The sequence below is a fragment of the Zalophus californianus genome, chromosome 1 (genome assembly GCF_009762305.2).
Source record: "Zalophus californianus isolate mZalCal1 chromosome 1, mZalCal1.pri.v2, whole genome shotgun sequence".
NCBI classification, from domain to species: Eukaryota; Metazoa; Chordata; class Mammalia; order Carnivora; family Otariidae; genus Zalophus; species Zalophus californianus.
The window spans coordinates 21,708,422-21,729,201 of NC_045595.1; the positions used below are offsets into that span (position 1 = coordinate 21,708,422).

Sequence of the window (20,780 nt, forward strand, 5' to 3'; positions counted from 1 at the left end):
AAGTGGTATTCATCGGGAGACCTATGCTTTGAGGTGCTGGATGGAGGAAACACAATTGTCCTTGTTTCTTTCAGTAAAAAAAAAAAAAAAAAAAGAAAGCCAGGTCTAACATGCATATAAAGTAAAATAATGTTACTTTTTGGGCTAAAACCACAATCACACACTGGTCTAAGGAGGGAATAAAGTTAGGTCTGAGAAAAGAAAATCTAGACTGTATACTCCTTCTAATTAATGGATCAGTGTTGCTGCTAAAAATGATCAGGAAAAGAAAAAAAAACAACCATGTAAATACCCCCCCAGTCTCTCTGGTAGATCAGATTTTCACTAGTACTGGCCTAATCATTCAAATTTACAGCTGATAATTTTCTAATCATAAATCTTAAATAATTAATTTTATCATTAATTAATAGAGCTGTTTTAGGAATAAATATTCATAGCACTGGGATTAATATAGTAACATATTTCATTAAGAATCTTCACCTTTACTAGAAAGGTAGAGTTCTGACACTAAAAGTTCTAACATAATTTAATGACTTCTGCTTATAATTCTCTAAGAAAATACAACAGAACCTCAGGACTATTTCTTTAAAAGTACACAACAGTTTTATCAAAATGGTATAGTGCTTGGTAGAGTACTTGGTGAATGACAGATGTTTAATAAATATCACTGAATAAGATGTACGTCTGAGTTAATCAGACTTTGTTTAAAAACAATGTAAAAGACGATACTGAAATAGTTTTTGCAAAAGGAAATCATTAAATGCCAGAATTTACTTTATAGAGCTTAATGGGACCACAAACCTTTACTTTAATATTTTCAATTAACCAAGTTACAATGTAGACTGCCTAGCTGTAACAAAGAGAAAAACCAGTTTTGCTTGCTTTTACTTTTTTGATTCATGTACCAAATTTTGGATTAAAAAAACCTGCTCAGAACCCTTTACAGAGGCAACCCTCTCAGGTCCCCACCCTCTTCGGGAGCTTTGTAGTAACACTTTACATGGTGCTTAATCAACTTTGCTTTGCTGCCCACACAAAAAAAAACCAAAACCAAAACCAAAAAAAACCCCTTTACAGAATATTCTTGGGGCATTTTACAATTAAGTCATAAGGAGGTGCCTACAGAAGTAGAAATCAAAGGGAAAGCACCTTCTAGGAGAAACATACTTAGTAAGGTACGTTGCTTGTAGCAGGTGCTTGCCAAATGCTTGCCCAAAGAATGAATAGTGGATAATAGAAGCATGATCTCCTCACTGCACAAGTGGACTGTGGAGATAAGTGTCCTGTGATAAAGTCAGAAAGAGATCCTACATCTGCTTTTTCAGAGGCCAGTCTCTATATGGAGAATAACTGTCCTGATACCATTTTCTGAATAGGACATTCCTCTTAGCATTTTCTTTAGATGTGATGGGAAAGATTTTAAACTACTGACCCAACATTTTATTGTTTGTGAGTGTATTCAGATATATTTATTCCTGAATAAGTTTTGTTATACTATGTTTTTTTTCTTCAGAAACTGTATATACAATCTAAGTTTTAAATGTACAGGCAAAAAGTTCTTCATAGTGATTTGTTTTTAAAAAATGTGTATTCCCTATATTTAGTTGCAATACATAAAAAATACATACATTATTCCTAATATTGCCCATTATGCTCCTCCCCTTTTGTTGTTGTTGGATCAATCAGGTCATATGGGAGTTTTTGTTGTTGATTGTGTTCTGTTGTTCTACTGCAATTTCTATGTTCTGCAGTTAATTGCTACTCATCTGTATTTTCCTTCAACTTAACCCAGATTTCTCTTTTTTCTTAACTTCTTGGGCTGGGAGGCCTACATATGGTAATTTTTATAAAATTCTAATATGTATTTGAAAAAAATGCAAATTCTCAAATTGCTGGAAGAGGGCTCTTTATATGCTCATTAGACCAAATTTAACTATACTGTTTAAATATCTCATAATCATCCGCTTTATCTGTCACTCACTGAGGTGGCTTGTTAAAATCTCCCATGATGATCGGAATTTTTAACTTTTGATATGTATTTCTGACATATACTAGGTATGTACTAGTTTGGAATAATTCTATCTTTAGGTAATTCATTCCTCTTATCATTATGTGGCAACTTTCACCCCGATGTTTTTCACCTGAAATCTATCACATATGACTAACATAACTACAGCAGCCTTGTTCGGTTAACAGTTGCCTGACACACTGCATTCTATCCCTTTACTTTCAATCTTTCCAGGTTTTTGAGTTTTAAGTCTTTTGAAAACATTATTCACAAATTTGTATCTTCATCCAGTCCCAGAATCTCTTTTAACTGGCAACTTACACTTAACATTTTGTTCTAGTTACTGACTTCTTTATTCCTCCCATTTTATGTTGGGCTTTCTATTTCCCGTGGTGTTCACTCACCTTTTTCCCACCCTCGTTTGTACTGGTTTAGAAGACTCCTATGTTTGTTTTGCAGTAGTTATCCTGAATCATTTGAACACACACAGATTGACTTAAATCTATGGTTAATCAATTTATCTCTTCTCACCCCAGTTGTGGGATGCTTTAGGTCTGAAGAGCTTTTACCTGATGCTGTTGGTGTCCAGTATCTTTGCTTCACCTTTTCAACTAGTCATTTCACTGTCTTATATAGTCCATGCTTATTTTGATTTACTTCCTTTACTTTGTTCATTAGTTTGTAAACTTCATTTCTTTCTTCTGTGCTCAATTTTCTTCTTTTTTTCCTTTAAGGAGCCTCCATGCCCAGTGTGGAGCCCAATGCGGAGCTTGAACTCAGAACCCTGAGATCAAGACCCAACCTGAGATCAAGTCGGCTGCTTAACCGACTGAGCCACCGAGGCACCCCACAATTTTTTTTTTAAAGATTTTATTTATTCATTTGAGACACAGAGATAGAGAGTATGAGCAGGGGGAGAGGCAGAGGGAGAGGGAGAAGCAGGCTCCCCACAGAGCCAGGAACCCGATGTGGGGCTTGATCCCAGGACCCTGGGATCATGACCTGAGCTGAAGGCAGGCGCTTAACCATCTGAGCCACCCAGGCACCCCACCCCACAATTTTCTTATTTCTGAGCCAAATTAAATACAATTAAGAATTCAGTTGCTTTAGGAGCATTTCAAAAGCTCAACAGCCACATGTGCCTAGTGGCTACTGCACTGGACAGCACTGCTTTAGAAGCGCCTATAGCAAGGGGCTGCTAAAGGCACAAGTTCTGTTTTTGTTGAAAAATGTCTTTATTTTGTTCTCCTGAATTACTGAAGTATGGGTTGTTTTTTCCTCAGTACTCTTATTCCCTTGTCTTCCAAACTCAGTAGCTGCAACTAAATATGCTGGCAGTCTAACTGGTGCTCTTTGGAAATAATCAATCTCAAGTAGCCTTTGGTTGCTTCTGTGTTATTTCTTTCTACTTATTATGCCTGGTGTCTTATTCTACTGCCTATATCTGAGATTTATGACTTTTGAATATTCTAGAAAATTCTTAGTTATAATCTCCTCAAATAGTCTCTCTCAAATCTATTTTATCTTTCTGAAATTCTTCTCTGTTATGTGTTAAGACTTTCCAATTCTATTCTCCTGGCCATATTTTCCATTTCCTTTCCTTTCCTGGATGAATTCTGGGTAATTCCCTCAGATGGTCTCTTCCAGTTCCCCCAATTCTTTCTGTTGTTACAAATTAACTGCTGAGTCCAGTAGAGAGTTTATTTCAGTAATAATTAAAATTTTAATTTCCAGAAATTCAACTTTGTTATTTTTCAAATCTGTCACTTTTTTAATAATCTACATCTGACATTTACATCCATTAAAGTCTCTATCTGATCATTTCAATTAACTAAAATTTTGGGGAAGGGCTGGCTAATCCTGCTGTTTGTTGTATTTTACCTTTCACTGAGTGTGAATTATTTCCTTGTATATTTAGTAATTTTGGACCATGAGGCTTGTCGATTAGCCAGAAGGATTTTGCATTTGCTTTTGCCAGGTGTCCTAGAGTACTCACCTGCTGAGGAGCAATCTTTATGTTAATATTTTGGCCTGGGTAAGAAATTATACCAAGTGAATGGTATAACCTGAACTCCAAATCTGTATGAGAAAGCTCATGGTTACAATTATTCAGGGGAGACACTTTCCCTGTTACCCAGAGCCCACACTGAGATAGATAAGCTTGCCTTGTCCTTCTCCTCGGTTGGTGGGCTGATATTTTTCTAATTAATTAATATGGAGCTCATTAGGGGACCTGGCTGTATTTATGTATGGGTGTCTCAGCTCAACCTCTCCAGCCGTGAGAGCTCAAGGCCCTGTCTCCTGATTCCACGTAATTGTCATGGGACCCTTATATGAAGGAGAGCTCCATACCTAAGAACCCTTGACAGCTGGCAGCCAGCCTGGTTTATAAGCTTCTCACTTCCACTTTCAGCCTTCACTCTGAACTTGGCCCACTGAAACGTCCCCTATTCTCTTTCTGGCTAAGCTATGCGTTTGGTATTTTATACAGCATTTCTAAATGTTCATAGGAGAAAGATTTCCTGTCATGACATTGTTGGATAGGAGTTGAAGGATTATTTTCTTTGACATGCCTATGCCATAGAAGTCCTAGAAGTTCAGAGTCTCCCAAGAATGATTTTATAAGGCAGTGAGTAGAATGGATTTTCTTTGCAAACGGAAACAGAAGATCAGCAGATTGATAGTAATGCCTATGTTTAAACAGCAAAAAAACTGTTTCTTCAACTAATCAAAGATAAAATTAAAACTATCATCAATGTTTTTTAGGGAGAGGTGTCCACAAATTAAACATTACATTAATACAAAGTTTTAGCTGGGAGGGTGCTATGTATTCCAGTATATGCTCAAAATAAACACCATGACCCACTCACTGATCAGAACTGCTGCTGTTGAGAGTTTTACAAAAATCTGCACACTGTAAGATTTCTCATTTTTAACCTGTATTTATTTTCAACTTATCATACCTCAGGCTGCCCAGTAATGGCCCCTATAACATCTGAAAATAATATCTATAAAGATAAACAGTCTCCAGCTTGTCATGGTGCTAGTCAGAAGAGACAGGAAGAAGGACACTATGAACCTGGGTTGTAAGAGAACCTGGATAATATTAAAATCCTCATAACTCTCTCACTACAAAGATCATTTGGCTTGGGTCCAAGATGGAGACACAGGCTGTAATATTTTATATTTGTAAGTGCCTGACAAAATACCTTCATGTATATGGTGCCCTTTTAAGATAAGTAGGTCAGATCAGTGGTTTACGTGATTTATCCAAGGTTACAGCCCGAAAATGGCAAAGCCTAGAATAGAATTCTGAAAATTAAATTGCATGCCAAAAGAGTGTTACCATGGCAAAGCCCCCCTCAGGGATATCTTCTGCAGCTTTCGTATCTAGAAATCATTTATAAATTTTAAAAAAAGAACGACTAAATGAGAGGCCTAAAAATTGAATCCAAAGCTCCCCTACCCTAGTGCTTGTTCAATTCGGGTATGGCACAACAAAAGGGAGTGTGTGAGAAGGGGTTCATGCTTTAGACTTCTGCTGTCCAATATGGTAGCCACTAGCCACATATGGCTACTTAAAATGCAAACTGATTAAATTAAATAAACTAAAAAAGAAAATTTCTTGGTTGCACTAACCACACTGAGTGCTCAACAGTCACATGTAGCTGCTCTTTGGGACGGGACTGATACAGAGCATTTCCATTATCGCGGAGTAGTACGGGTCAGCCTCAGTCTACAATGTGGATTGATGAAGTAAGTAATTTTATTGTGGCAGCCGAGTAGAAAGAACACGGGCTTCGAAGATTTGAATTCTGCCTATGTCACTTACAACCTTTGTGATTCCTCAGCAAGTTTCTTAACTGCTCTGAGACTCTTGTTTCCTCAATATAAGTCAGAAATAAGTTGTTAGGAACTACACTTTTGCTTAATTAACTACAGAATCTGCAGTCTTCCCAACCCTCACTGCAGCCCTGTAAGGGTCTCCTGGCTGCCCAAAGGCCCTTGATCAGTATAGAAATATACTGCTTCCAAAAAATAGAATCACCAAACCTAAGCCCTTGGGTAGTGTAAGCATTTTCTCTGTAAGATTTTACCTTTCCCTTTGGGGGGAAAGGTGTATAAATAAGTACTATATTTATAGTGTATAAATAAAAATTAAAAAATGAAATCAAATGAAACAATTAGAACTAGAAAAAATTATAGTTCAATTTTCCATTAACTCTAAAAAGTGATTTGAGTGAAAGAAGCTGGATCTGAAGGTGCAGTGAGCAAAATGGGTCAGGTGTCTTAGTGGTATTTCCCACAAGAAAACAACAGAAGGGCAGCTACAGAATCAGGTATAATTACCTGTACACACACTCAGACACTAATTAACTTTTTGTTTAAAGAACAAATCCCTTAACCACTCACTAGCTTGCAGACCTGACAAGACTATTTTCCACATTTAAGACTAGGTAGACAAAACACATACTCGAGAGAGGCCTTCACACTCCCAGAATCACTTTATGCTGCCTTGTCACTTCTCCCCGATACAGCTGTTCCTTTAAATACCTTCCCCAAGCTTCTCTTGTAGACTGTTTCTAATACACCCACAGTAAAAGCAAGCTGATGTGCTCTTGAATTTCTAATTAGCAATATCAGAAACTGTATGGCCTCTTAGAAGATGATTCAGTGTCTTAATTAACCAGGAAACTGGACAACCTTGGTTCTAAGGAAACCTTTGTTTTAACTTCTTACTGAAAATCTTCCTAAAATAAAATGTATTAGTGTGCCGTTCTGCTCAAGAATATTCCGATTAACATAACAAACACTCCTGATAATTTCAGGTCTTATCATGACAACAAATTAATCTATGACACTATAGTGGGGTTAAAGTTACAGAAAATTGACACTTTTATGCTGACCCCAGGTTACACTCGAGATATTTGCTAGAGTCTCACAAAATGAAACCTAATATTAGCTTGTTTTCTTATAATTTGCTTTCATTTCTTCCACACATGGACTATAGAAATGTTTCCAGATAACTGAGGCTCTGATTAGTTAAATTTTGGTTAGTTGTGATTTAATTATATTTGTGTTATGTTGCCACTTTCAACTCCACAGGAACCTTTGATTGTGAAAGAAATACTATGATTCACATCAGGTTTATGCTAAATAGTAACTGAATCCATGGGTCTCTGATAATTTTCCTGACTACTTTAATAATCAAACTTTTCTTAGAAGCAATAGCTAGTAAAGAGCAGAATTAAATCAATTTCCCTTAAAAAAAAAAACAACCTGGAACTGTGTTCCTCTGCAGAATTTCCCTTCAACAGAGTTTCAGCACAAAGAAAACTGCCATCTGAGACGAACCATTAGAGACGATGGACTCTGAAAAACAAACTGAGGGTTCTAGAGGGGGGGGGTGAGGGGATGGGTTAGCCTGGTGACGGGTATTAAAGAGGGCACATTCTGCGTGGAGCACTGGGTGTTATGCACAAACAGTGAATCATGGAACACTACATCAAAAACTAATGATGTAATGTATGGTGATTAACATAACAATAAAAATTATAAAAATAAAATAAAAAGATGGGAAAAAAAAGAAAACTGCCATCTGAAGTAATTCTACTGTGAACATTAGTTTAAATAAATCCATCTGAACTTACAGGTATTAAAAAGCATTTCTAATATGCCCCCAGAAATTAAAATCTCAGAAAGGAATTATCTGGACGAATAGTTCACTAAAAAAAAAAAAAAAAAAAAAAAAAAAAAAAAAAAAATCAAGAGACTATTTCACTTAGATACTTAAAAGTGAGCTGTGGAGAAGAATTTGGGGCTTTTGGCTCTGAAACAGACCTCGCCATTCCTCATTCAGGGAATTAAAAGAGGCATAATTTCCAAAGCTTTTTATATTTACACCAAAGACATTCCTCTGGTACCAGTTACCTTCTAGTCACGTGAAATCCAAACAGTAACTTTTTCTTTTTTTTTTTCTTTTTTGTAGTAACTTCCTTTTTAAGCGAGAAGTAACATTTCTCCAGCAAACTCCTTGGATGATAGTTACAATTGCTCTACGACTATAACTAGTTCTGATCTACCCACAGTCAGTGCCAAACAGTCTCTCTTCTGTCCTCAAACACTCATACCTTCAACACCCTACTGAAACACAGGAATTGAGGATACTTTTTAGTATCTTAACTTCTTTTTTTTTTTTTTCCATTAATATCTTAACCTTTTCAAAGCGCCACTCTAGCTTTGTGGACTGCATACAACCATTCTCAAGAGTCTGTACATGCCTGAAAGGACCCTGGAACTAGGGAGCAGAGAAAAGGGTTATGATTCTTGCTCTCCAACTGGGGAGCTGCCACTCACCTCTGAGTCTCAGCTCCCTTAACTGCTTACCTGCCCCACATAGGTTACTGTATCATTAACATTAAGGTAAAGTAGCTCTTAGCCCAGAACTTGTACCCAGAAGACACTCAATAAACAGACCGAAAAATACCACTACCAGGGCAAAGATAGTACTTTCTTTGTGGATAGAAATATCGGTCCCCATCCTGTACCTCTCAAACTAAGTTCTGTTGCTCAGGGGCATGGGCAGCCAATAATTCAGTGTCCAACCAAAACAAAGGGTGAAGCTTATTTTCGTAAAACAAACAACAGGAATATGATGTAATGCTATTATATAGAAGGGTATATTTAACTAAAACAATATAAAAAGCTACTGCATATAAGAGTGTTTCAATTTTAGAAGCCCAATTTAAAAGGTTCGATCTTACTAAGAGACTCATTTATAACCTAAGAGTACAGATTATATATATATTTTTAAAGATTTTATTTATTTGTCAGAGAGAGCACACAAGCAGGGGGAGTGGCAGGCAGAGGGGGAAGCAGGCTCCCTGTTGAGCAAGGAGACTGATGTGGGACTCATCCCAGGACCCTGGGATCATGCCCTGAGCTGAAGGCAGACGTTTAACTGACTGAGCCACCCAGGCGTTCCTATATTTTTTACTGTAACTTGAAACTCCAAAAATAATGTGATGATAGAAACTGAAGTCACTCAATTTAAATTGTAAATATATGAACCGTAATAAAACAGATATACTCACAGCTTGCATTTCTATATAGAAGAAATGGTTCGTGGAGCTGAAATTCCAAATCTTTATTCACTGGTTCAACCAGATTGTGCATATTCAGTCGATTCACAATGGTAAAACCATGGTAAGGTGAGGCTGACCTTAGATTTGACAGAAGAAAAACACGTGTAGTCACTGTTTAATTTGCAGACATGTTATCGCCTTCATTTCCATTTCAAAGAATAACTACATTACCGCATTATACAACATTGTTGGCTCTTAAAATGGTAAACAAAAAATTCAAGTCAGATCATACCCCTCCTCTTCTCAGAAGTTTCTAAGGACTTAGTTCCCCACAGTAAAGGCCAATGCCCTTACTAAGGCCAACAAGGCCTTGGTTGATGATAGGTGCCCTCCTTGCCTTTACCTCCTGTGCCTCTTCCCTTGCTTCTGCTCCAGCCACACTGAGCTCATTACTCTCCCTACAGGTATGCTTCCACCTAAAGACCTCTGCCTGGACCACTTGCCCAGAATCTAGTTACCTTACCCTTCACAGGCTTTTCCTCAAACGTCACTTTCTCAATGACACTTAGTGGAGAACTACCCTTTCTCAGGCTCCCAGCCTGCTCTCAAGTTCAATACTTCCAACTCTCTTCTCTTTTTTTCCATACCATTTACTTATTTTTCGTATTTGTCTTTCTCCACTAGAATGTAAACTCCATGCAAACTGGGAGTTTTGGCTCGTTTTTTTCAGATATATCCCAAGACAGACACCTAGTAGATGTTTAATAAACATTTGCTCAACAAAAATATCACTTATTTTAAACACGGTAGAGACTTGGTTTTAATAATGCCTGTCCACCATTATAGTCATGATTTTTTTTCTTACACCAAATAAGTCTTTCTATAGTTCTCCTGAGTTAGAGAAAATGCCTTGAATCCTATGATAACAAACATCCTTGGTTCTCATATCAGGGTGATTCAGTACATGATTCTCGGTTCTCATATCAGGGTGATTTAGTACATGATCTTCACATGTATATAATACTTCTAGTTTCTCAATCATTTCTCTGTGTACACAGGGGAGATTTTAGAATCCTACTCTATAGATTAGGAAATAAACTCAGAATGATTAAGGCCTTTACCCAAAATCACACAAATAATGTGACCAGAATTCAGCTTTAGGTTTTCAGACTCCAAATCCAGGCTTCTTCTACACTAAGGTCTCTGCAAAACAATATTCTGACATTGTGGCACACCTTTATCCAAGGTACATAAAATGTTCTCACATTTCCCAAAGAGTTTCTTTGGTTTCCTTTTATTAGGATCAATACTATGTAAGCTTCCATGAATTTAATTAAGCCAAATCATTTATTATACTAAATTTTGTATTTTCTACAACCAGTGGATATGTACTATACTGTAACAATGAGGCCAGGAAAATATTTTCCAAATATCATAGATACCAAGATTCTGACAACAACTGATGAGTTTCTACAGCTTGTTATAGAGATAATAAAGAACAATGAAGCAGGTGGAGGGTAAAGGCGCCCCCTCCCCCCTTTTTAGAGGAGAAAGATGAAGGATAGGGAACAAAGTGGCAAAGAATGATGAGCTGCTAGAGTTACTATGTAATATCAAAGCACTTACATATAAAAGAAGAAAAAGATCAGTGTTTTTAGACAAGAACTCAAAGTTGCACGCCAAAATTTAGAGGAATATTTGACAAATTTTTGTTAATTACCATCAATGGAGAAAGGCAATCCTTAAAAGATAACTCATAATACAAAAAAAGTGGGGAGAACCAGATGTCAGTAATAATTCCTGCTGAATCTCTACACTTAGAAGTCATGGGAAGGAGCCTGCCATAGTCAGAGCAAGACCTAAGGGAGATCCTAAGACCAAGGAACTCCATGACTATCCTTTCCTGTCAGTTGCAAGTTAGGAGACAAAAGTTGCCTAACAAAACAAAAGCTGCAATTCGCAAACCAATCACGTTTTAGATAATTAACTCACAGAAAAGTTGAAAATAAAAAATGTGCAACTGAATAATCCAGGCTTTCTAAAGGACTCTCAAATTAAGACGACACATTACTAAAGACACTGTATACAATCCAGAACTTTTTTTGTGGGGAGGCGTTCAGAAAAGGGACAGAACCAGAGTCCTAAGAAGATGACTCATTTAGTAACTACAGAATAGAGGGACTGACCTTTCAACTACATTATTTTATATAGTTTATGTATCATATTTTTCTCTCTTTATATATGTTTAATACAGGGGGAGGGAAGAAGGCATCTGTTTTAGACTCATTCATTCCTAGAAAATGTTTTCTATTTTGAGACAGTTTTGCTAGGTTCCTAAGTAAGTTCTAGCTCTGTTTATTCTGAATCACAGGAAGGCTCAAAGAAGGGACATAACTTGGTTTGGATCTCACAGCTAGAAATGGATGAAGAAGGTCAGGGAGAAAGGTTCCAACGACAACAGGGCTGAACCACTTTATATAACACTGTTCACCATTAGATTAAAAATACATATGTATCATTTTTTTTAAAGCTTACCTTCGATATACAAATAAGGTCCCTTCTATATCAGTCTTCTCCTATAATAGACAATGAGTTGATTAGTTTTTCCTCCCTATAATCCAACCCCAAATGGTCCTAATGGAGAAATAATACTTCATGTTTAAGATAAAATTACTTATTTTAAAATTAGTCCCTTTAGAACAGGTCAAGTAAGTCTCTTACTCAACAAACTACTATTACCAGTTTCTTTTGTGTCCTTTCTGTGCTCTCGTTGCACACTAATGTATATACAATGTTCAGTCCAGCAACATGTCTGTTATCTGCAGCATTTTTCTTTTTAAAATTTTAGGGTGAAAATCTTAGAATTAGCTCCTCCCCAGTTTCTAAAGACTATTTATTTGAGAGAGAGAGTGTGTGTGCACGCACCTGAGGGAGGGGCAGAAGGGGAGGGAGGGGGAGAGACTCTCAAGCAGATTCTCACAACCCTGAAATCATAACCAGAGCCTAAACCAAGAGTTCGACGCTTAACCAACTGAGCCACCCAGGCGCCCCACTTTCCCTTTATAAAGCTAAAATGTCTTATCCAGATTTTTAAATTTTAAAGCCAAGCTTCTGTGTACAGCAATTCCTTCACTTTTAAAGTTTATCAGTTAGTAGGGGGGAAAAAAAGAAAGAAAACGTTATCTTCTAGGATAGTCTGTTTCATCATTGGGGATTTTGGTGTATTTTTATGAATAGTGAATTTTGTGGTTTGTTAAGAAATACTGTCAAACACAATTAGTTTTTTATTCTTAGAAATTTGTTGAAGAATCTTGAAAACTGAAGCTATACTCTGCCTTAAGGTAATTATTGTAGGACATATAAATAATTAAAAATTTTAAGCATAAAATGAAATGTCTTGATTAAAAGTACAACTCATATTCTTTTGTTTGCTGTGACAAGTGGACTTAGGTTTTAAACACATACAATGTTTTAAAAAACCCCAAATAACCACAGCAGCTCACAGCTTGGATAGAACCTACTTTTTTTTTTTTAAAGATTTTATTTATTTGACAGAGACAGACACAGCAAGAGAGGGAACACAAGCAGAGGGAATGGGAGAGGGAGAAGCAGGCTTCCCGCTGAGCAGGGAGCCCGATGTGGGGCTCGATCCCAGGACCCTGGGATCATGACCTGAGCCGAAGGCAGTCGCTTAACGACTGAGCAACCCAGGCGCCCAGAACCTACATATTTTAATGCAATTAACAAACTGTTGTAAAACTTTAAATGCTAGTCATTCCAAATTGGGTTTGTCGGTATATAAACGTTTAAAAAATATTTATCACATTGAGAGTATTGCTCTACCCTAAATATCATCATAAAATTTTCCTTCCTAAAGATTCATAGGCTTTTCCTTGCCTTTCAAATGTTAAATTATTAGTATAACAAACTGTTAATCAACAGTCACAGTGAAAGAAAACTTGCTCAAACACAACACTGTGCAAAGTTACAACTCACTGTAAAATAAAGATACAAAAGATTTTGGTTATGCTCTATGTGCTCTATGTGCCATTATCCAAATGAACAAAAAATGGCAGCTTGTTTTTCAATTCAGATTATTATAACTATTCATAGTTATATGATCACAGATCATTATAACTATTTCATATTTAAAGCATGACTCTACAATTTAAATTCCACAATATTCAAAGTCTGTGAAAAACTAGAAATAAAAGTCTGTTAGTCCTAAATTCCTGCTCCCAAGTCTTCACCATTTGTCTGCAATCCACATCTCACAAATTTATATGCAGACCAAATAAAAATTATTCAGAACAATTCAAACTAAGGCAATGTCTAAAACAGCTACACTAAAAAAAAAAAATCTAAAATTTTGTCCTTTGTGGCTTTCCATACCTCCTTCTCTTCCAGGAGTTGAAAGAAAGAAGATAAAGCAAGAGGATTCTGAGAGGTCTCTTCATCTGAATTGTTTATAAACGTCAAATGATTTTCACAAAATTACTGATTAAATATAATATACGTATCTGTTTTATACCGTAAAGGACATATTACAATAATCTTTCAGGGTTTTGTTAGTATAAGGATTTCATTTTTTATTGAAATGTGAACGTTACTCATTTATGAACTTAATCCAACAGACATCTGCGGATTATTTGCCAAAAGTAAAGCCTAAAGATGAATGAGTAAATTATGGAGGGTCAATTACTAGAAAGCTGGAAATTATGTTACTCTTAAACAGGGGCCAACAAGTCAGAGAACAAACCCAATGTAACTTTTCGGACCCCCTCCCGTGCAAAAAAAGCCAAAAAGTACTTAGTCGGAAGGGCGCTTCAGAGGTGACATCACCAGCAGCACGGCTGGTACGAAACACAGTCACAGGGTCTCTTTTCCAAAGGTTTCAAGGGAACCCAATTAACATGGAAGCCCTTTCCCTAAGTGCCTTGAAATCTTTTCCAAAACTCTGGAAATACTGTGTAGTTAGATAAAAGCCGGACTTATCCCCACCACCTCTCTTCCAAGAATTGAAACTAATTGGATTTCAAGCTTTAAATCCAAATGACCTCTATGAAGGGGGCTCTTATTTACGTGCTTGTTGAGGGGAGAGAACGGGTGTTTACTTTATAGATTACGTACATGTAGTTTATCTAATAACCCAAACAGCTTCAAACACAATCTTCTAGGTATCTTTCTGACCCCACCGTTCTCATCCTCCAACACGTCTGCAAAGAAGGCAGATCGCCCAGGTCTCCGGACCCGACCCCAAGGGACTGATCCTTCTCCAATCCTCTCCTCTATCGGCTTTCCCCCCAGACGTTCTGAGCCTGCTTCTCTCGCTCTTCTCCCCAATTCTCGGTGCCCCTGACACCCTTCAGGGACCGGCCAGTCTCTTCTCCAGTCCCTGGCCTCCCCCGTGCCGCCCTAGCCTCCCGAATCGCCCCCAACCCAGGACAGTCCGCACGGCCCCTTTAAGAGGCGGCGGCCGGGCGGACGACCTCAGCGGCCTGGCCGCACTCACCCACTGGTTGGCCTTGGGGCAGAAGGTGTACAGAGCGACCTGGCCCGTGAGGTCTGCGATGCTGGTGATGTAGGGGTCGTGCTGCTTCAGGGCCGCTAAGCTCATCTCCTGCCCAGCTCTACTCAGCGACTCCATCTTGAATTCCCGAGCCGAGCCCCTCCGGCGGGGGCGGAGTCGCGGACAGGAAGGTGCCATCGAGGCAAAGTTCCCCCAGCTGCGTCAGCCCTTTCAACTTCCGCCTCTCCGCTGGGCCTCGCGGCGGGACGGTACAACAGCTATTGTGCTCCGCTGCGTCCACGCCCACGGGCTCCGGGTTCCGGGAGCGTCAGGTTCCTGAAGTTCAAGGGTCTGTGTTGGCGTCGGTGACCGAGTTGGCAGGCGGGGGCGCAGGCCCTTCCTGTACTCGGGGTAGAAGTGTCCTGACGGCGGGATGGAGGCTGTCCGCGAGCTTTCTCCGGGCTCGTGCTCGACGCGGGGCCGCCTCGGCTTGCGCAAGTGCAAGCCGGGCCGCAGAACGAAAAGCCGGCTGTAACAGTGTGGGGCTCCACCGTCATGGGGGAAGGCGCAGAGAGGCAGCACCCCGAAAGTCACCCCAGATCTCCGATCTCACTAGATCACCGCCGTCAGCAATTGGGTGGTTTTTTTCTGAAGGAACGTTTTGGAAAAAGCCAACTAGCCCTCCTGTAACTGCACAGGGGTGTCTTGTGCCATCCACAGTTGCTCCTTACTTGCCCTGTCTGAATCTTGCATAAGTCCTTCCATCCAGTCTTGGCAGGAGCCCGCGAAGGCGTGAGTTTGTGGTGCAGCGTTTAAATTAAAAAGATAGCTTGTTCTTTTAGCAAACACGTGTTAAGCATTTTAACACATTTTTAAAGAGCCAGGTACTAGCTAAAGAGTGAAACAGGGCATGGAGACTACAGGGAACTCTGTTCACCACCCCTCGACTTAAAAGAATATTTTCTTATGTAGAAAAGATACCTCAATGGAATCGAATTTTTGAAAAGGAAAAAAAAACCCGACCTATTTGTATTGTTTATGATTTTTACATCCCAGGACCGTTTGTTAATGGAAAGAATATAATGTCTTAGATTCTTTGCAGTATCAAAGAATATAAGAAGCGTGTATAAATGCAGATAAGGAAATGTGCCATTCATTTGCTGTGCGTTAAGCAAGTATTTATCGAACCTTTAGGGGTGAGTAGGAGTTCATCAGAGAAGAAAGGCAAGGGCGCTCTTTCATTTTACAATCTAATGGTGAGGTAGGGAAGGTGTGGTCATCCTCATTTGATGGATGATTTAATTGAAGCTGGGTGGAGACATCACTGGTTCAGAGTCCCATACTAGCCCGGGTGGTGGGGGAACCTGGTATTAGAATCCAGAGACTCCTTCCTTCCCCCAGAGTCCTTTCCTCTACACCATGGCTACCTTTCTTTATCCTTGAGAATGAGTCTTACTCCCCTCCACCTACTTTCAATCCAATATTTAAAAATCTATACCCTAATTTAAAAAATTATGTATTTTTTGAATACATAATACTAGCCCTTGGAATAAAATTCAAAGACACACCTGAAACTAAGAAAAGTAGGTTTTTCTTCTTTTAAAAATTATTATTTTATTGGGGCGCCTGGGTGGCTCAGTTGGTTAAGCAACTGCCTTCAGCTCCGGTCATGGTCCCAGGGTCCTGGGATCGAGCCCCGCATCGGGCTCCCTGCTCGGCAGGAAGCCTGCTTCTCCCTCTCCCACTCCCCCTGCTTGTGTTCCCTCTCTCTCTGTCTCTCTCTGTCAATTAAATAAATAAAATCTTTAAAAAAAAATAAAAAATAAAAATTATTATTTTATTAAGGTATAGTTGACATATAACATTGTTTTAGTTTCAGGTGTACAGTATAATGATTTGATATTTGTATATATTGCAAAATGATCAAACTATAGTCCAGCTAACCTCTTATCACCATACATAGTTACAAAAATTTTTTTTCTTGTGGTAAGAATTTTCAAGATCCACTCTCCCAGCTGCTTTCAAATATGCAATACTATTATTAGCTATAGTCATCAGGCTATATGATACATCCCCAGGACTTATTCATTAGTTTTTTTCTTACATAGATTTACTAAAATCTAAGACATTTCCTTTTTATTTATTACTTTTGATTGAACAGGGCTAGCCTCGTGAAAAACAAGCTATTTTAGGGAGTTTTCATATTCAGAATAGAAAATTGCTTCAAAATGCATGTTTGCGTGGCCCAAAACATGTTAATGTTGACTGTAATACTCTGTATGGCTCTCAAGATCTATTAAAGAGAATGTGAATATTTTGGAATTGAAACTCTTCCTCATTTACTTCAAAGCCTAATTTTTCCTTGTATTTGGCTTGGCTAGCTTTCTGCCTATAGCCACTTTCTATGAATTGCCCTTTCAATGATTCCACCCCAGCCCACTGGCCTCCTTGCTATCCCTGTACATGTGCCAAATGAGTCTTGCCTCAAGGCCTTTCCACTTGTCAGTCTCCCTTTCCGGAACATTCTTCTCTCTGATATCCCTGGGATATCCTTATGGCTCATTTCTTCATGTTGTTCATAGTGCTTATCTACAAGTGATAATTATTTTTACTTCTGTTTCATCTGTATCATCCGCTCAACGAAACAGGACCCGTGTCTGTCTTCTTTATCACACGTAGACAAGTCCTAATACATGTTTGTTGGATTAATCGAAATGTCAGGGTATTCTCTTTATCACATAAACCTGAGAGAAGGGATAATTGTTTCAACTCCACATCTAAGAAAACATTTGTTTCTCCTAAGTGCTGAACGAATAATGATGCCTGATTTTCTTGTATTCCTATATTTTGATTCTTAGGCTCGAGGCTTCCTGAAGCAAACATACTGTGTTTGGTATAGCCCAGAACAGTCACTGGGGACATTTTCAGTCTGGCACCTTTTCCCAAGTCCGTTTTCTCTCCATCTCTCCATCTCCCCTCTTTTCTTCTCCTTCCTCTCCCTTTCTCTAGAGAGTATTCTAGAAGTATCTGCTTACCGTTTGCCTTTTAAAGCAGAGAAACCAAGCGAACTAACTTTCCCAAGGTCACATGATGATTCATTTGCAGAGTTGGATTATCATCTTCTAGTTTTGGCTTCCAGGTAGATCACATATCTTGCTACCATTCTGTCTGGCACACTCTTAAATTACACTGCCTACACATGAGTGAAACTTGTTCTCCTTATGCTGCTGTTTCACCACCGATATTTATTTTACACGATTGATAGGCAAAAGGTTGTGGATTTACTATACAATCCATTACCTGGTGTATACCAGATGCTTAGGATGGTAGTTCTTTCCTTCAGTTTCTCCAGAAAGGTTGGAGACCTCTGTATTTTACTTTATTTTATTTTTAAATTTTTTATTATTATGTTAATCACCATATATTACATCATTAGTTTTTGACGTAGTGTTCCATGATTCATTGTTTGTGCATAACACCCAATGCTCCATGCAGAATGTGCCCTCTTTAATACCCATCACCAGGCTAACCCATCCCCTTACCCTCCTCCCCTCTAGAACCCTCAGTTTGTTTTTCAGAGTCCATCGTCTCTCACGGTTCGTCTCCCCCTCCGACTTCTCCCCTTCATTCTTCCCCTCCTGCTATCTTCTTCTTTTTCTTTTTTCTTAACATATGTTGCATTATTTGTTTCAGAAGTACTGATCTGTGATTCAACAGTCTTGCACAATTCACAGCGCTCACCATAGCACATACCCTCCCCAATGTCTATCACTCAGCCACCCCATCCCTCCCATCCCCCCCCACTCCAGCAACACTCAGTTTGTTTCCTGAGATTAAGAATTCCTCATATCAGTGAGGTCATATGATACATATCTTTCTCTGATTGACTTACTTCATTCAGCATAACACCCTCCAGTTCCATCCACGTTGTTGCAAATGGTAAGATCTCATTCCTTTTGATGGCTGCATAATATTCCATTGTATATGTATACCACCTCTTCTTTATCCATTCATCTGTTGATGGACATCTTGGCTCTTTCCACAGTTTGGCTATTGTGGACATTGCTGCTATAAACATTGGGGTGCACGTACCCCTTCGGATCCCTACATTTGTATCTTTGGGGTAAATACCCAGTAGTACAATTGCTGGATCGGATGGTAGCTCTATTTTCAACTGTTTGAGGAACCTCCATACTGTTTTCCAGAGGGGTTGCACCAGCTTGCATTCCCACCAACAGTGTAGGAGGGTTCCCCTTTCTCCGCATCCCCGCCAACATCTGTCATTTCCTGAATTGTTAATTTTACCCATTCTGACTGGTGTGAGGTGGTATCTCATTGAGGTTTTGATTTGGATTTCCCTGATGCTGAGCAATGTTGAGCACTTTTTCATGTGTCTGTTGGCCATCTGGATGTCTTCTTTGGAAAAATGTCTGTTCGTGTCTTCTGCCCATTTTCTGATTGGATTATTTGTTCTTTGGGTGTTGAGTTTGATAAGTTCCTTATAGATTTTGGATACTAGCCCTTTATCTGATATGTCATTTGCAAATATTTTCTCCCATTCTGTCGGTTGTCTTTTGGTTTTCTGGACTGTTTCTTTTGCTGTGCAAAAGCTTTTTATCTTGATGAAATCCCAATAGTTCATTTTTGCCCTTGCTTCCCTTGCCTTTGGCGATGTTTCTAGGAAGAAGTTGTCGCGGCTGAGGTCGAATAGGCTGCTACCTGTGTTCTCCTTTAGGATTTTGATGGACTCCTGTCTCACGTTTATGTCTTTCAACCATTTGGAGTCTATTTTTGTGTGTGGTGTAAGGAAATGGTCCAGTTTCATTCTTCTGCATGTGGCTGTCCAATTTTCCCAACACCATTTGTTGAAGAGACTGTCTTTTTTCCATTGGACAGTCTTTCCTGCTTTGTCAAAGATGAGTTGACCATAAGTTGAGGGTCCATTTCTGGGCTCTCAATTGTGTTCCATTGATCTATGTGTCTGTTTTGGTGCCAGTACCATACTGTCTTGATGATGACAGCTTTGTAATAGAGCTGGAAGTCCGGAATTGTGATGCCGCCAGCTTTGCTTTTCTTTTTCAATATTCCTCTGGCTATTCGGGTTCTCTTCTGGTTCCATACCAATTTTAGGATTATTTGTTCCATTTCTTTGAAAAAAGTGGATGGTATTTTGATGGGGATTGCAATGAATGTGTAGATTGCTCTAAGTAGCATTGACATCTTCACAATGTTTGTTCTTCCAATCCATGAGCATGGAACGTTTTTCCATTTCTTTGTGTCTTCTTCAATTATTTCATGGGTATTTGATAGTTTTCTGAGTACAGATCTTTGGCTCTTTGGTTAAATTTATTCCTAGGTATCTTATGGTTTTGGGTGCAATTGTAAATGGGATCGACTCCTTGATTTGTCTCTCTTCTGTCTTGTTGTTGGTGTATAGGAATGCCACTGATTTCTGTGCATTGATTTTATAGCCTGCTACTTTACTGAATTCCTGTATGAGTTCTAGCAGTTTTGGGGTGGAGTCTTTTGGGTTTTCCACATACAGTATCATATCATCTGCAAAGAGTGAGAGTTTGACTTCCTCTTTGCCGATTTGGATGCCTTTGATTTCTTTTTGTTGTCTGATTGCTGTGGCTAGGATTTCTAATACTATGTTGAATAGCAGTGGTGAGAGTGGACATCCCTGCCGCGTTCCTGACCTTAGGGGAAAAGCTCTCAGCTTTTCCCCATTGAGAATGATATTCGCGGTAGGTTTTTCATAGATGGCTTTTAGCATATTGAGGTATGTACCCTCTATCCCTATACTCTGAAGAGTTTTGATCAAGAAAGGATGCTGTACTTTGTCAAATGCTTTTTCTGCATCTATTGAGAGGATCATATGATTCTTGTTCTTTCTTTTGTTAATGTATTGTATCACGTTGATTGATTTGCGGATGTTGAACCAACCTTGCAGCCCAGGGATAAATCCCACTTGGTCGTGGTGAATAATCCTTTTAATGTACTGTTGGATCCTATTGGCTAGTATTTTGGTGAGAATTTTTGCATCCATGTTCATCAAGGATATTGGTCTGTAATTCTCCTTTTTGGTGGGGTCTTTGTCTGGTTTTGGGATCAAGGTAATGCTGGCCTCATAAGATGAGTTTGGAAGTTTTCCTTCCATTTCTATTTTTTGGAACAG

At 38.8% G+C, this 20,780-nt stretch overlaps 1 protein-coding gene across 1 annotated transcript in view; it reads right to left on the reverse strand.

Annotated features, from left to right (window-relative positions):
• DCP1A (decapping mRNA 1A) overlaps nt 1-14,816 on the reverse strand; it is a 51,601-nt gene extending 36,785 nt beyond the window's left edge. The window contains exons 1-3 of the mRNA XM_027582513.2: nt 14,606-14,816; nt 11,629-11,669; nt 9,103-9,230 (exon numbers count right to left, since the gene is read on the reverse strand). Of these exons, the coding sequence (XP_027438314.2) occupies nt 9,103-9,230; nt 11,629-11,669; nt 14,606-14,800 (364 nt within the window). The 5' untranslated portion in view covers nt 14,801-14,816. The remainder of the gene's footprint in view (nt 1-9,102; nt 9,231-11,628; nt 11,670-14,605) is intronic.
• Nucleotides 14,817-20,780: the final 5,964 nt, after the last annotated feature.